At 39.0% G+C, this 16,113-nt stretch overlaps 1 protein-coding gene across 2 annotated transcripts in view; it reads left to right on the top strand.

Moving 5' to 3' along the window:
* The window catches only part of GALNT7 (polypeptide N-acetylgalactosaminyltransferase 7), a 108,831-nt gene that overhangs the window by 67,115 nt on the left and 25,603 nt on the right, over nt 1-16,113 (top strand). The window contains exons 4-7 of one of the 2 annotated variants that reach the window (XM_038398383.2): nt 8,227-8,357; nt 8,641-8,720; nt 10,970-11,152; nt 14,508-14,625. In XM_038398383.2, coding sequence (XP_038254311.1) covers nt 8,227-8,357; nt 8,641-8,720; nt 10,970-11,152; nt 14,508-14,625 — 512 coding nt within the window. Of the gene's footprint in view, nt 1-8,226; nt 8,358-8,640; nt 8,721-10,969; nt 11,153-11,312; nt 11,496-14,507; nt 14,626-16,113 lie in introns of both variants that reach the window. The other variant, XM_038398382.2, reaches the window with a different exon arrangement.

Below are 16,113 nucleotides of genomic sequence, written 5' to 3' on the forward strand. Positions count from 1 at the left end.
AAATACATAGTCTCTTAATTATAGTCTCTTATTCTTACATATATAATATGTATCCTAGTTGATAGCGTGCTGGATTGGAACTCAGAAGACCTGTGTTCTATTCCCATCTCTGCCATTGGTCTGCTGGTTGATCTTGAGCAAGTCACTTCATCTCTCTGTGCCTCATTTTCCCTATCTGTAAAAAGGAGGTGACAATATTATTTCTTTTGTGAAGCACTTTGAGGTCTACAGTTGAAAAGCATTATATAGAACTAGGTGGCATCATATTTCCTAACTCTCTTCAGTGTGTTTAAACATGCAACTTTAACATAGTGAGGTTTTTTTATGGCATTTCCTATGTTTTTTAGAGGTGGGAGGAAACCAACCAACCAAAACATAATCTGACACCATTTGACTAGAAACTAGCAGAGGGCCATATCCCAAGCATCTTATGAAGCTAGTCTCTGTGAACCTTAGGAGCTGGGGATCTCCTGCTTTCAGGCTGGCAGATTGGGGCTTCTCACAAGGTGCATGGAGCTAATATACATAGTGTAAGCTTCTGAAGCCAGGGCTTCTGAGAGGCCCTGGTCCCAGCATAGGAACATTTTGTAAAGTGTGCTTATAAATCTGTCAAATATAGGTACAACTCTGCCATTCTTAGCTGCATGTTTCACACATGCCGTCATTGTTAGTGATTTACTGCATGTGCATACAGTAGTACAGTTTTCACAGGCTCAGTTAAATCAAAATTAATTTTGTTTTGGGTTGAACTGAAAACAATAGCTAAAGAAGTTAATATTTCAATTTTCTCCTTTTCCCTATCTGGAACTGGTTAAATGCAGCTACCAGACAATGTTGCCTGAAAAGCTTGAGTCTCAGCTCAGGTGCTTTGTGCTATATTAGCTGCATTGCCCTCTTGGAGCTCTGATTCCCCACATGAGAAAACACTGAGTAGCTTGAGGTTAAGGTGATGTTCTTGCTGTTGGCAGTGTTCCTAAATCCCAGATTCAGAATTATAAAAGGTCATTAATGGCACCTATTAGCGTATATTTTTATTAATTAATAATGTTGTTCTCTTCTAGTTACGAGAAAGAAACAGCATTGTTTATGCGTCTTTAATATTTTCAGAACAATTCTTTATTTATAATAATCAGTTGGAAGTCATTTACTTGTTGAATGGCACACTTCTCTCTCCTTCTGCACTCTCTCCTGTGCACAATAGTTTTTTGGTTTTAGAGAATTTCCAGAATGGGTTTTCTTTGTTAACTTGTTTTGTCAGATGCACAGGAGAATAGCAATGACAGGAATTCAATGCCAAGTTAGTAAAATCATCACAATTCTGATATCTTCAATGGAAAAGTGTGCATTAATAGGATGTTAAAATCCAAAAACTAAAGAATGCAAAATTTTCTATAGCAGTGTCAGCTTGGCCACATTGTGTGCATATATAGACTATTTCCTTTCCTTTGTTTCTTATAGGTATAGCTTTAATATATTTTCTTATTTTGCCAAATATCAGAGATAGGGAGGGTACAGCTGATTTTTAATATTGCTGCAGGTACCTTACTTTTTATATTTCCTGAATCCCTCTGTTTTAACTGTACACTTTAATGGTGCATTAACATTGTGTTTTGCATTTAGGCCTTGACTCAGCAAAATATTATGACGTTCCATTGAAGTCACTGGGACCACTTGTGCTTAAAGTTAGGCTAATGCTTAAATACCTTGCTGAACCAAGGTCTTAATGTCCTTCGTAAACAAAAGGGACCAGATCCTCAGCTGGTATAAATTGGCACAGCTCCATTTGAATCCAAAGGAATTACGCTGATTTACATCAGCTAAGGGCTCCTAATCTCAGCTTTTTACTAGTTCTCAAATTATCATAGGCTTTGTCTAAACGGACCATTTTTTTAAAAAAAATCTTGTTTTATTGCCACTGCTGCAGCTCTACAGGAGTAGCAGCAAAGGAAGAGCTAGCGTAGGCTGGGAACCACTGTTTTTACCAATGTATTGTCTAACCCTGCTCAGAACGTACATAGATGAAACAGTGGTACAAACATCTGTTAATGTTGATGCTTTGTCTGTGCTTGTGCACCTATTGATGGCACCAGTGGACCTGCATCACTGGTAGCATCACCATGGGAGAGTTTACAACAATGGTTGGTATAGGTAGGACCTATGATAATTTGGGAATTAAAGAAATGCTGACATCAGTAATCAATCAAGGAAGTAAAATCTGAAGAGTTGAGAGGCAAAAGAATATTTAATCAGGCTGTTGGTAATAATTTTTGGTTAGTTGGTTTTTACTAACACTTTTGAGTAGGAAATCTTTGTTAAACATTGAGTTCACTCTGAACCCCCGACATTAAATGGAAGAGCTCCGTATTTGGAAACATGTAGGAGGTTTTTCAGCAAAACTTGGAGAAACCAGACTAGCTATTCCTGATATTTCTAAGGTTTTTTTTTAAATAGCAGGGATAAAACCTTAATTTAAAAACAAACAAACCTTTCCTTTGAAACCACCTTTATATGTTTTTTGAAAAATAAAATGTATCTGCTTGGTGGACAAAATTCAGCACTGGACCAGTGGCAGATTTTCTAGACATAAAATATCAGGGCTTTATGTTCTGATGTCTTGCATCCCTGTAAGGCTAGACTTTGGAACTGTATAATATTGGAAAGGGGGAAATTCATAGCTTTCCAGTGAGAACAGGCACTCACTCCTAGGCTTGGAAGAGCCTGAGATAATGGACTTCAAAGTTCTGAAATACTTACCATCAAAAAACATTCCATAATCAGTGTTAGAAGTTTTTATAGTTCCCTCTGAGCCCTGCATAGGTGAATTTATAATAACTAAAGCACCTATCTTTGTAGGCAGAAAGTGTTAGAAATAAATTCAATTTTTAATAATCAGGAATGTTTTACAGACAGCTAAATCTTCTTGTAACATATGAGGCATATAAGTAGTGGTGTGGTATAAAGCTTTTATTGACATTTGTGTGGGATGCCTTCATAACTTTCTTGTAGTTATGAATCCACACTAAATTCATTTTGTAAAATGTCTATCCTGCATCTATCATGTATCCTCTATTTCAGGGGTGGGCAAACTTTTTGGCCTGAGGGCCACATCTGGGTGGGGAAATTGCATGCAGGGCAGGGGGTTAGGGTGCTGGAGGGAGTGTGGGGTGTTGGAGGGGGTACGGTGAGCAGGAAGGGGCTCAGGGCAAGGGGTTGGGGCAGAGGAGGGTGCGAGATGTATGAGGGGGTTAAGGGAAGGGGGTTGGGGTGTGGCAGGGGGCTGGGGTGCAGGAAGGGTGCAGACTGCGGCCAGCTCAGGGCAGGGGGTTGAGGTGCATGAGGGATGCGGGGTGCGGCAGGGGATTGGGGTGCCGGGTGCAGCAGGGGGCTCAGGGCAGGGGGTTGGGGTGTGGCAGGGGACTCAGGGCAGGGAGTTGGGGTGCAGGAGAGATTGGGGCTTCGGCCCGGCACCACTTACCTGGAGAGGCTCCGGGGTAGCAGCGGCGCACACCAGGGGTGGCCCCAGCCCCACGCCACTCCCAGAAGCGGCTGGCACCACATCCCTGTGGCCACTGGGGAAGGGGGGGGGGGGCAGATAGCTCTGCACGCTGCTCTTGCCTGTGAGTACCTCCCCCGAAGCTTCCATTGGCCATGGTTCCATGTTCCCAGCCAATGGGAGCTTTGGGGGAGGTACTTACAGGCAAGAGCTGCACATGGAGCTCTTTGCCCCCTGCCCGCTCCCCAGTGGCTGCAGGGATGTGGAGCCGGCTGCTTCCTGGAGTGGCGCGAGGCCAGCAATCCTGCGGGCCGGATCCAAAGCCCTGAGGGGCTGGATCCAGCCTGCGGGCCATAGTTTGTCCACCCCTGCTCTATATAATGCATAACACATACATCATGTATATTAATTATATAAATAATTGTCCTTTTTCTAACTTAGTCTTTAGGTATAAGTGACATGTTTGTAACCCTCAAAGAATTACAGCAGCTTTGCAAACGTATGTAAAGTGAGGGAGAAGAGGGTAATCAGATTTTGTCCCTACTGACTTTGACAATCAAATTTCTTATGTTGTTTTGTTTTTTAATGGAGGGTTAAATAGTATTCGGTATTCAGGTGGCTTTGGAAGAAAGCAAGTTTAAAAAAAAATCAATTTTTGGTGCACGATTCCTGAAATAAATTTTGTTACCTTTTGGTTTTTTTAAATCCCATTTTTATTTCAATTATTAATGCATAATCTCATTACTTATATTTTGAGGTTAGAATCTTCTTAGTAGTTTTGTCAAAGGTGACATAAAATGTAATAATTTATGAGACTAAAATCTAAGGCCTTTTCTATATATAAACTTGTACTGGTTTAAATAAACTGGTGCAAACTAATGTGTGGACCCTTATTTTGGTTTGAGTGGCTTATTTTGGTGTAGGTTAAACTTGTTCTTAATTGACTTAAGTTAAATTGAAATAAGTCAGTCTTAAATCAAAATAGGAGTCCACCCTGGGGTTTTCACTGGCTTAAGGAAATTCGTTTAAATTAACACCTTTATTTAAATCAATGCAACTTCAGGGAGACAAGACATACCTGGCCTGGTGCGTGTTCAGACTTTTCTGAGTTGAATCGTTAGGGGCAAGGTTAGGGTTAACCCTGTAAGAATGAAACACTTTTTCCATAACCGTGCTGTAGGGATGTGATTTCCACATCAGAATATATTTGTTCCTTAATCTATTGATTTTCTTTTCTTTTCTTTTCTTTTCTTGTCAAATTTGTAACCGAGCCCTTTAAGTATGGCCCCTCCGTCCCTGCTGCCCAGCCTGGCTCCTACCATCCTCCCTGAAACTTTCTCTCTGCCTCAAGAGTTTTTCTGCCTACTGTCAGTGATTCTCCATCTCTATCATTTTGTATATTATTTTGTGACATGATCATCAGATGAAGGACCACAGTGCACACCCCTCAGTCATTATCGTTCAGCGGCTCTGTTTATTGAGGTGTTGCTGTAGCTCTGTTAGTCCCAGAATATGTGAGAGACAATGTAAGTGAGGTAATTTCTTTTATTGGATCAACTTCCTTCAGTGGAAGATATTCCAATGTGTTGAGCTTCACAGAGCTGTTGGGACAGATGTTAAGTAAAAGAGGTAACACATGTTGGGGGCAGTCACTTGAAATTAAATGGGCAACTGGAGGTTACATTGTTATGCATAAAGGGTTTGAGGTGGGCTATTAAGGATAGCAGGCAGTGTGGTGTATTGCAAATTGTTGTAATGAGCCATACAACCAATGTCCCTGTAATACATGGCTTTTTGTGTCTAGCTGAATTATGAATTTAAGATCCCAGTCTTGCTCTTTCAAAATGTTGTGCAGATTTCCTGGAATCTCTTCATGAAAAGAGCCATCCAAATACCCCGGGAGAACCTGCTTCAATACAGGAAAAAGAAACCCACTGACCACTAAGGTGGCCAGTCACATGTTCCCGGAATACTGTAAATTCCGGTACTTCCTGGAACAGCCTGCGCAGTACCGGATTTACCATGGCGCCGGGCCCACGGTACAAAGGGGCCCGGGCCTACCTGCTCTTCTCTGCCCCCCCGCCCATCGGTCTCTTCTGCGGGGGCAGTGGGCAGAAGCTTGGTCCTGCCGGCTCCTGTGCAAGCTGTGCCAGCAGCCAAGCTCACTCCTCCCCCGCCTCTTCCCCCAGCATGCTGCCTTCCCGCCCCTCCCCATCTCCCTTCCTCTCCCTGCTGCCGAACAGTTGATCGCCCACAGGAGGGAGGGGGAGGAGCGGAGCCGCAGTTCAATGAATAGAAGATTGTTGGGGGAAGAATAGATCTGGAGAAGGAGAAGAAGTCTGGAGATAAATGTGAGAAGTGAGGGACATAAGCTTTTTTGTTAAAATATTATGTTTGCTGCTGAAGAAAAAAATCCAGAATACTTAAAGTTGTTGTAGTAGTTAAATAAAACAATGTAAATGTCTGTCTGTTGATGTTCTCCTCCTAATACAGCCTGGCAAGAAAACCCTCCAAATATTAATGATTAACCAGTTGAATTGGAGATAGTTCACCTCCCAATGACTTCATAAATATCTGCTTCAATTATCTTTGGTAAATGAAATAACCAAACAATCATTCATTTTCTGATATAGCTGTAAAACTCATCTGAAAAGTTTTCAAAATAAATCACTGTTTAAAAATGTATAGTGTGTACCTTCTAAAAATGAAACCTACATCTATCTCTGAGTTGTGAAGAATATGTATTAAGGTTATAACAACCAACAAGAATGCACTTTATATAGAAAACTATGATTAAATCGAGTCTTCCTGACTAGTGATTTAAATCAAATTCACCCTACCCGCTGTGCTCTTGCCCCTGTCCCCTTCATTCCCTGGGGGGCCCACAAATATGTTTGGTGCCGGGCGCACAAAAAGTTAATCCGGCCCTGAACCTGCGTCCACCCCCACTGGCATGACCTCATACACATAGTGCATGTGAGGTCACCCCACACAGTGGGAGCCATTTTTAAAAGCACCCTGCCCCCTCACTCTCAGCCTGGCACATGTGAGGTCACGCTGCACAGGGGACACTATTTGTAAGTGCTGGAGGGGCAGAGTGGCATACCCCATCCAATATTAGACCAAACCAGAGATGTCTGGGTTTTGTCCCAGGTCTGGATCGGAGACAAACCTCTCAAAAAGATGACTGTCCAGTTTAATACCAGATGAGTGGCGTCCCTACTGACTGCAGTCTCCTAGTTGTCACCTGTCACCCCACACTGGAACCCATACAGGGTATCATCAGACAATTATAACCCATATTTGAATGGACCACATCCTGAAAGCAATCTTCTTCTGGCCTTCAAATAACTCCCAACCTCACCAAGCTCATCATCAGAAGCAAGCTCCCCACAGACCAGGATACACCAACTCAAAGGGGCACCAAACTCCGCCAGAACAGCAGATACAAAAAATGCAGCCCTATCTCCATTGCTACAATGATCAATACCTGCCCCCGCAACACATCTTTCAAGCTTCATGGATCTTATACATGCTTATCACAACATGTGCTGTACTTCATCCAGTGCACCAAATGTCCCAATAACAACTATTTGCGTGAAATCAGACAATCACTATGCTCTCTAATAAACTCTCACAGAAAAATAATAAAAGAGAAAAACATCATGTCACCCGTGGATGAACACTTTTCACAAAGTGATCACTCCATTTTTGATATTTCAGTACTTGCCCTCAAGGGAAACCTGGCAACACCTTCAAAAAGTTAGCCTGAGAACCTAAATTCATAACTCTGCTAGACACCAAAAGCCATGGACTTTACAGGAATGCTGGCTTTATGGCTCATCACAACAATTTGTAATACACATACTATCTGCTACCCTTAATTGCCCATTTCAAACCCTTTATGCATAACAATCTAACACCATTTCATTTCAAGTGACTGCCTCCAACATGAAAAGGAATACTTGTGGCCCCTTAGAGACTAACAAATTTATTTCAGTATAAGCTTCTGTGAGCGACAGCTCACTTCATCGGATGCCTCCGACACGTTTCCCCTTCTGCTTAACAATCTGTCCTAACTTGTATTTGGCTCTGCTTCCTTCCCCAGACCTGAAAAAGAGCTCAAGAGCTTGTACCTTCCACCAATAAAAGAAATTACCTCACCTACCTTGTGTCTCCTTCTAGTGAAAACAGCTGCAACTTCAAGTACATACTCATTGAGGAAATGGGTGGGAAGCATTGATTGACCCTGGGGATGCGGGGGTTGAAAGGGATAGGGGGATCCAGGTCTGGCAGAACTTTGCCTCAAGTTCCCAGCAGTTTTAGGTGACAAAAACAGATAACTTAACAAAGACATCATGCAAATTGCCCAAAATAATTTGATATCAAGTCAAAATCGTGAGGAGTGTTAGTGAAGAGTCATTGACTGGTCTTTGCTGAAAGGTGGTTCAGAATCTACTTTTGCAATCTCTTAGTATAGTGCAGTTATTAACTTTTTCTGTTCTAAAGCTAGAACTTCTGCTATGAAATCGGAGAACTTCAAATCAAGCCTTCATCACACTTATGAGCACTTTATCAATAATAGATTCGGCAGTGTTGTATTTGAGAACTTTTTAGTTCTGAACATCTAGATTTCCTTAGTAAATCTGGTCAGTTATATTTAGTTTGCATTAAGAGTGTAACACGAATTATTATAATGTGGAAAAAATTCTGTTTTTATTATTATTTGATAGCGCACTTAAAAGAAAGACTTGACGAGTATATTAAACAGTGGAATGGCCTTGTAAAGGTATTTCGAAATGAGAGGAGAGAAGGTTTAATTCAAGCTAGAAGCATTGGAGCTCAGAAGGCTAAACTTGGACAGGTAGAAAATGTTTGATAAATAAAATCATTTGTATTTTCTTTACATTAAAATAGATATTTGTAACAAATCTTAAAATGGTTATTTTATTATGAACATTGTTGAAATAAGAATGGCTTAAATTCTTAAAACCTCACTATAGTGAGGTATTACATCATAGTGTAATAAAAAAAATTGTGTAAATTTGTGTCAAAATTTAAGATATATGACAATTCAATCAATGTGTGATTTGTATACAGAAATCTCAAATGATATTATATCTCCCTGCCTTTTTTTGTTTTTAAAGGTTTTGATTTACCTTGATGCCCATTGTGAGGTGGCAGTTAACTGGTATGCACCACTTGTAGCTCCTATATCTAAGGACAGGTAACGCTATCCTGTTTTTCTATAATTCAGAAAGCCTCCTAAGAAGAAAAATAGTCACAGTAACAATCTTCATGTTTTAAACCATATTCATTGTGGTGTTCACATTACAACTATTGCATCATCTCCCAGAGTGGAAGATATTGTCATGTAACAAGTGACAATCATGCCAATAAATCTCTAATTAGTTTATTTTAATGGAGGTACTGAAATGTGAATTACATTTAAGGGGAATCCAGTCTGTTGCAATGACTTTATCTTACAGGCCCCCTGTTGTGGAAATATCTTACTGTAGATGAATGCGCAGCCTGCTTAAACAAGATTATTATTATTAAAGCTAATCAAAAAGATTATATTTAAAATGGAGGTAGGAATTGGGGAGAGAGAAAGAGCTCAATTTTGATTTAGTGGGAATTTTCAGACTACTAAAGCCTGTGTGAACTTAAGGTTGCAATAATTATGGTAGTTACTACAAAAATATATTTGTTTCTCTTAAATCTAAAGTTAGAGAATAGTTTCAAACAAATCCTCGCCTTTGGGATGTGCTTGCCTTGTCTGCATGCCCAGACATTGTGCTAGTAGTTAATACTGGAATCACAAGCCCTGTGTGCACGAAACTCCATTTGAGCCTATAAAGAAATGGACCCCATCTGCCTCCGATCCTTTGAACCACCTGTATGCTGCAGTTGCTCTGAGCTGTTGTTTTAGCTTTAGTTGGCTTATTCAGTAGTTGAAGGAGGGGTATGGGAGTGTGGCATATCTTTATTTTAAAGCTGTTGAATCCCTCAGCCTATTGTACCACTGGAGTCTTAACTACAAGTATATCAGAGACTTTAAAAGTGCCAGGAAATAAGTCCTGCAAGGCCACTGCATTGGTGACAGGCCAGGTCTCCAGGTGCTTCAGTTGTTTGGGATAGGGGCATTTATCTTGCTCCTGTTCAGTCTAATGTCCTTTTACCTGGGGGAGGCAGGTTGTGGAGAACGTTGAAGAAACAATCTCAAAGACAAAACCTGAGGAGAGAGATTGTTGCTGAAGGCCACAGTGTTGAGGGGCACTGATACCTGCTACTCCATTGTACAAAGCCCTGAAATGGAAATTTGCAAAGAGTTAGATAAAAGAGCTACTTTTCTGGTCTTCTGGTTGGAGATAAAGCATTATACTGTCATTTCCCCTTGTTTGTTTTTTCTCATTGTATGTAGCATTTGCTTCTAAGATGGAAGTGTTTAGGAAAAACTTAAGCTTTCAATTCAGTCAATGCATCAGCAGAGCCTCTTATGAAAACACTGGGAGAAAAACAAGAGACTGTTTATCTTCATTGAATATTGTGTTGTTTGGATCACAGCGAACAGTGTATTTCTAAAAAGGAAATGTAGAATCTTCTGATGGAATGATTGGCCATTGTGTTTAAAACCACTGCTGAGACATGCCTGATCCAACAGCAGCGAAGTTTGGTTTGGTCTTTCCCAAAAAGAATGGCTTTATAGGGCAACAGTGTACCGTACAGACTTGAATAGTGAAAGGCTCAATTTGCAACAAGAAGAGCTAAAACTTTTTCTTTTCTTTTTTTTGACAGCTGAGATCCCACATAAATAGCAGCAATTATGGAAAGATTATAAAATCGTGAGATCTGTACTTCCCCTTCCCTTTAACCCTCTCAGGTCTCCCATTTTTTCCCCCTCATTGCCCCAGGCAATATTTTTTCAGAAGGCCAATGTTAGGATCGTTATGTCAACATTTCCACCAGAACTTGTCTGCTTTCAGTATGCATTTCATAGATTCCAAGGCAAGAAGGGACAATTGTGATCATCTAGTCTGACCTCCTGTATAGCACAGACCAGAGAATTTCCCCAAAAATAATTCCTAGACCATACACTTTAGAAAAAACAACAATTTATTTCTTAATCACCAGCAATGGAGAATCCACCATGACACTTGGTAAATTGTTCCAGTGGTAAATTTTTAATAGTGAGAGTAATTAATGCCTTATTTTCTGTCTGAATTTGGCTACCTTTAGCTTCTGACCATTGAATTGTGTAATTTGATGCTCTGGCATCGATGTGAGGACTGTTCTTTTTTTTCTTCCATAAGAATGGAGTTTTACATTTTTGAGATGATACATATTTACATTTGACCTTTCATCTAAGTTACATTTCAATAAAAAATGAAAGTTAATGGTAGATGTATTAGATTAGACAGCATATCTTTCTTAAATTATATTTTGCTCTCTTCTTCCCCTTCCAAAATGTTTCAGAACTACATGTACTGTGCCTCTAATAGATTATATAGATGGGAATGATTATTCCATTGAGCCGCAGCAAGGTGGGGATGAAGATGGTTTTGCGAGAGGGGCCTGGGACTGGAGTTTGCTGTGGAAACGAATTCCATTAAGCCACAAGGAAAAGGCCAAAAGAAAGCATAAAACTGAGCCTTATCGGTAAAGAGTGCTGTTTTTATTCTGTGAATTGTTTTGAATGCATATCTAAATCATCTCATTTTTCCCCCCTCTTTTCCCATGAACTACGATTCGTGTAAATGTGACATTTGGGTCCTTGTACCTAACTTCATCCTCACTGCCACCATCCACAACCCTGCAGAACCATATGTACTGTGCCGCTCATAGATGTCATAGATGGCAACACTTACAATATTATACCCCAAGGGGGTGGTGACGAAGATGGGTTTGCTAGAGGAGCATGGGATTGGAGTATGCTGTGGAAGAGGGTGCCTTTGACCAAGCGAGAGAAGGAAATGAGAGAGACACAAACTGAGCCGTATCGGTAATCACTAAATCACTTACCCATTTCTCTTCTTAAGGAGATACTGATCTACTAAATACTTGCACGTATTTTTAATACTCTAACAATTGAAGATGCTTTGTCCAAAAAAATAAAGTATCTTACTCTTACTAATTATTTTGGTCAACCGCTGCTAATGTAGCTTCACTAACTTCTTGTGCCTCTCTGTTTCTATTATGTACTTAACACTTCAAGCAAAATATAGGATGTATTTCAGAATAATAATTTTCATTTGGAAAAACAGATGTTCTTATCATTTGGTTTCCAAGCAAAATTCATGGAACTATTAATGGGGGCTCTTTTCAGGTATGGTTTTGAGAATAATAAAAATTGCTTACTTAACTGTTCCATAATAAGCATGCTACAAAAAAATTCATAATACATAAAATGTTTAGGCTGTTTTCTCTCATGGATGCATGTGTACAACTCCTTGTTAATAGATCAATGCAAGTGCATCAGGAGCAATATAGCCCTCTTTTTGTGTCCGATCATTCCCACTTGCTTTATGGAAGGTCCCACCTGACAAATGTAAGTGCACTACTTCGAAATCTTAGGAAGATCACCCAATAGCTCTAAATTTGCTCTCTGTAATGTACTTAACTAAAAATAATTCCAGTCTGTCATAGAAGAGGGATTTAATGAATTTCATGTATTCCATCCTATTTCTTTTGCTTTATGAGTGTAACATTTTCTTTTCTATCAAAATACGTGCAAATTTTTGCTTAAACATTAATGTTTACTGGACTTTTTTTGAACTTGGGAGGCTGTGGTTCTGCTCTGTATTTTCCCTTATACTACTGTAATCTTGTAACTGATTACTTTTATTTGAAAACACTTTCACATAGTTAGAAAATAGTGTTTCATATAACTTTTTATTTGTGGTTTAAACAAATTGCAGGAACTGATGTTTATCCTTCACTCAGCTCTCATCCTGTGATTCTTCTTTGCAAAAATGGCAAAACATGTTCAAGGAAATTATGAAGCTTTCATCTATTCAGTACTTTATGTAATATAGACAATATCCTTTCATAGAGAAGAAGGCTGTCCACATTGGAACTTTATCAGCACTAAACTAGTTAGTGTTAAGCTGTTTCAAAAGTTGGTATCACATTCTTTGTCCACAGCTTTATAAACTGTTTTCAGAACAATTCTGACTATCAACATTTTTAAAAAATGGTTTTGGTGACAGCTATAATAGTTGAATTCTTGAACGTTTAGCTCTCTTTCTGAAAAAGAACCTTATCCCGTTATGCCCAGGCTATACACACATTTTACTGCAGTAATGTGAAAACAAATAAAATTTAGCTAATCATTTTGCTGAAAATAGTAGTGTAGGCAGAGTAAACTGGTTCTTAAACATAAAAAAATAAAATAAACATTTTGTAATGTGGAAAGATACTCAGAAATCTTAATGCTCACCACCTCAGACCTTGTAAAATAAACTGTTGAGCTTGTGTGGATTTTATAGTGTTCTTGTCAGAGACCAAGACTGAAAAGTCAACATTTCAGGCTTGTGCTCTCCTTTATTTTTGGGGTGCTTGTTTTTTCTGCATATTTGCTTTTTCCATATGATGATCCACATCCCTGCATTATGCAGCTCTTTGGTCTCTGAAAAGGATCCATATGATGCAACTATGTGGAATAAGGGAATACAACTACAGTAAGTAGCATATTCAAGGGCAATATGCAGAAAGAGTCCACCGTTCAGAAATTTTCACAGTGATAGATTCATAGTTTTTGTTGCTTTTGTTCACCTTCCTCTCTGCACACCTGCCACTCTTCTGGGTTGCTCAGAGAATGTGTGATAACTCTACAACTTAGTTTAAATGGTTCCCTTCCATGCATTTCTATGCAGGACAGGAATATATAGCCATTAGTATTTAAAAGGGATACCATCAGGTTCAAAATTCAGTATATTAAAGGATTCCTTCATGTTACTAATGGCACCACGATGAAACACAGCAGATTTTTTAAATCTATTCACATTTTATGTTACTAGTTTACTTGTTTGGATTTTACTTACCTCAGCAATGATGGGCTGAAGACTTTGGTTCTATTCCTGGCTCTGCCACAGATCATCTTGGCAAGATGGTGATCATCTCTAGCCCTGTTTCCTTATCTGGAGGAGTTGGGTTTTTGTTTTTTGTCTTAAATAATTACCTACCTTGGGTGAGCATTAATTTTTCTATAGTGCTTTTTGATCCCGAGGTGGACGATTCAGTACAAGTCCAATGAAAATAGACTAGCTAGTTTCGCTTTCTCATGTGCCTAGCATGTTGATAAAGAAGTTTGTTTGCAGTAAAATGCTTAAATCAAAACTAGAACATTTTTTCATTTAATAGTCTTTAACGTATCAAAATCTTGGCATATGTAGAAGGTTTTTTATAAAACTGTTTTATTAAACAAAACCTAGATTTGAAGCCTGTAACAAAACCTCTCTTAAACATTTCGTTGAGAATAATTCTAAATTATTTATCCTCCATGCCTGGCCCTCCCACTTGTTTCACATTAATAATTTTTTTAAAAGTATGGATTAAAACTGTATAACTAGGATGTTGCACGATGAGATTTTTAAAGTAGCAGCTTCTCAGAACACAATTTGTGTACTGTATAGTCTAGTCCACTGCACATGCTGTCATATGCATCAAGAAATGAATAGACCTTTTCTGTTTGTCACCACAATGGTTCTTGTCATGGCAATAAGTGGCATGTAACTTCAGATGTAGATTGGCTGAAAAGTGTGGGCCAATGCTCTATGTAATTCAGAACTGTAATAAGTGACTTCTTTAAAACTAACACAGGTATCAAATTCAGAGACTCACTGAAGGCTTATAATGAACCAATAATAAAGCCAAATAATTTCTAAATGTATTGCCATCAGTCTTTTACACGCATTAAAAGGAAATTGCTTCTTATATTAAGAGTAATTTTTTTTCCAGAGAACTGTCATGTTCTGTTGGTGAAAGGAATTACTTTGTTTGTTCTTTCTCTTAGGTCCCCTGCAATGGCTGGTGGATTATTTGCCATTGAACGTGATTTCTTCTTTGAACTGGGTCTCTATGATCCAGGTCTTCAAATCTGGGGTGGTGAAAACTTTGAAATTTCTTACAAGGTAACAGCAAAAGTGATCTGCCTTTTAAAATAAAAAATTAACTGAGTTCTAGAAATACTAACATAGATGGACATGACTTTAAAGAATGCTGTCAAGAAAACTAACCTGCCGATGTTTTTTCCCCCTTCCCCATCAACCTTCTGAGTGGAAAATGACCCTATCGTTCTTCAGAATTATGGACAATTCTTTTAAAAAATAAAATAAAAAGGCTTCCCAAAACAAGGGCAATAAAAATGGAAAAATCCCAGTGAGGTGACTCATCACGGACAAAACCAGGGCACAGGATTTTGTTTTGATTGCTAAATACATGCATGCTCTTCCATCTAGCAAGACATTTAAGATCATAAGAATTAGTTTCTTATGCTCCTTTAGACTCTAAAGGACACAGATACAAGCAGAACAGAGAGCTATGTCCCCAAAAACAGGAACAAATGTTTTAGATCGAATTTCTGATCTGACATCCTTGACAATGACCCTTTAATTTTGAGCTGAATTTTATTAAAGTAACTGAGCTCGTTTGTAATCAGATTGGTGTTGCAATCAGACCTCTCCTAATGAGCCTCAGTCCTCGTTTGCAACACCTTTCTTTTTCCAGTCCTGGGCCTTGCTTGAGCAAGGACTAGTTTGAGTCTAGAAAGTGACCAATGTTCTGTGTAGTGATTTTTGAAATGACGATGGAGGTCATTACATAGTCCTATAATGAACATTTAAACTAGTTTAACTTCTGGACAAAAACAAAATTTGAAGACAACTCTTCAGAAGAACTGAAAGCCACTTTAACTGATGTTGTGTTCAAGCTTACAAATGTAAAAGTATTATGTAAAATCAGAACTTGTAAAGAAAACCTTGTTAATAAACATTTAAACAAAACTGCTGAAAGAAAACCAATAGGATAATAAGATCCACATAGTGAAGAAAGTAAACTATTATGAATAATACTGTCTGTTAGGAATAGATGGTCCCAAGACATGCAGTCCTAATCTGGAATTAGATGTGATTTGGAGCATCCCCAGTGTTTTAATGGGTTCACAAAAAGAAAAGGAGTACTTGTGGCACCTTAGAGACTAACAAAATTATTTGAGCGTAAGCTTTCGTGAGCTACAGCTCACTTCATCGGATGCATTTGGTGGAAAAAACAGAGGAGAGATTTATATACACACACAGAGAACATGAAACAATGGGTTTTATCATACACACTGTAAGGAGAGTGATCACTTAAGATGAGCCATCACCAGCAGCAGGGGGAGGAAAGGAGAAAAACCTTTCATGGTGACAAGCAAGGTAGGCCATTTCCAGCAGTTAACAAGAACATCTGAGGAACAGTGAGGGGTGGGGTGGGGGGGAGAAATACCATGGGGAAATAGTTTTACTTTGTGTAATCACTCATCCATTCCCAGTCTCTATTCAAGCCTAAGTTAATTGTATCCAGTTTGCAAATTAATTCCAATTCAGCAGTCTCTCATTGGAGTCTGGTTTTGAAGTTTTTTT

Source organism: Dermochelys coriacea, chromosome 4, assembly GCF_009764565.3.
Source record: "Dermochelys coriacea isolate rDerCor1 chromosome 4, rDerCor1.pri.v4, whole genome shotgun sequence".
Lineage (NCBI taxonomy): Eukaryota > Metazoa > Chordata > Testudines > Dermochelyidae > Dermochelys > Dermochelys coriacea.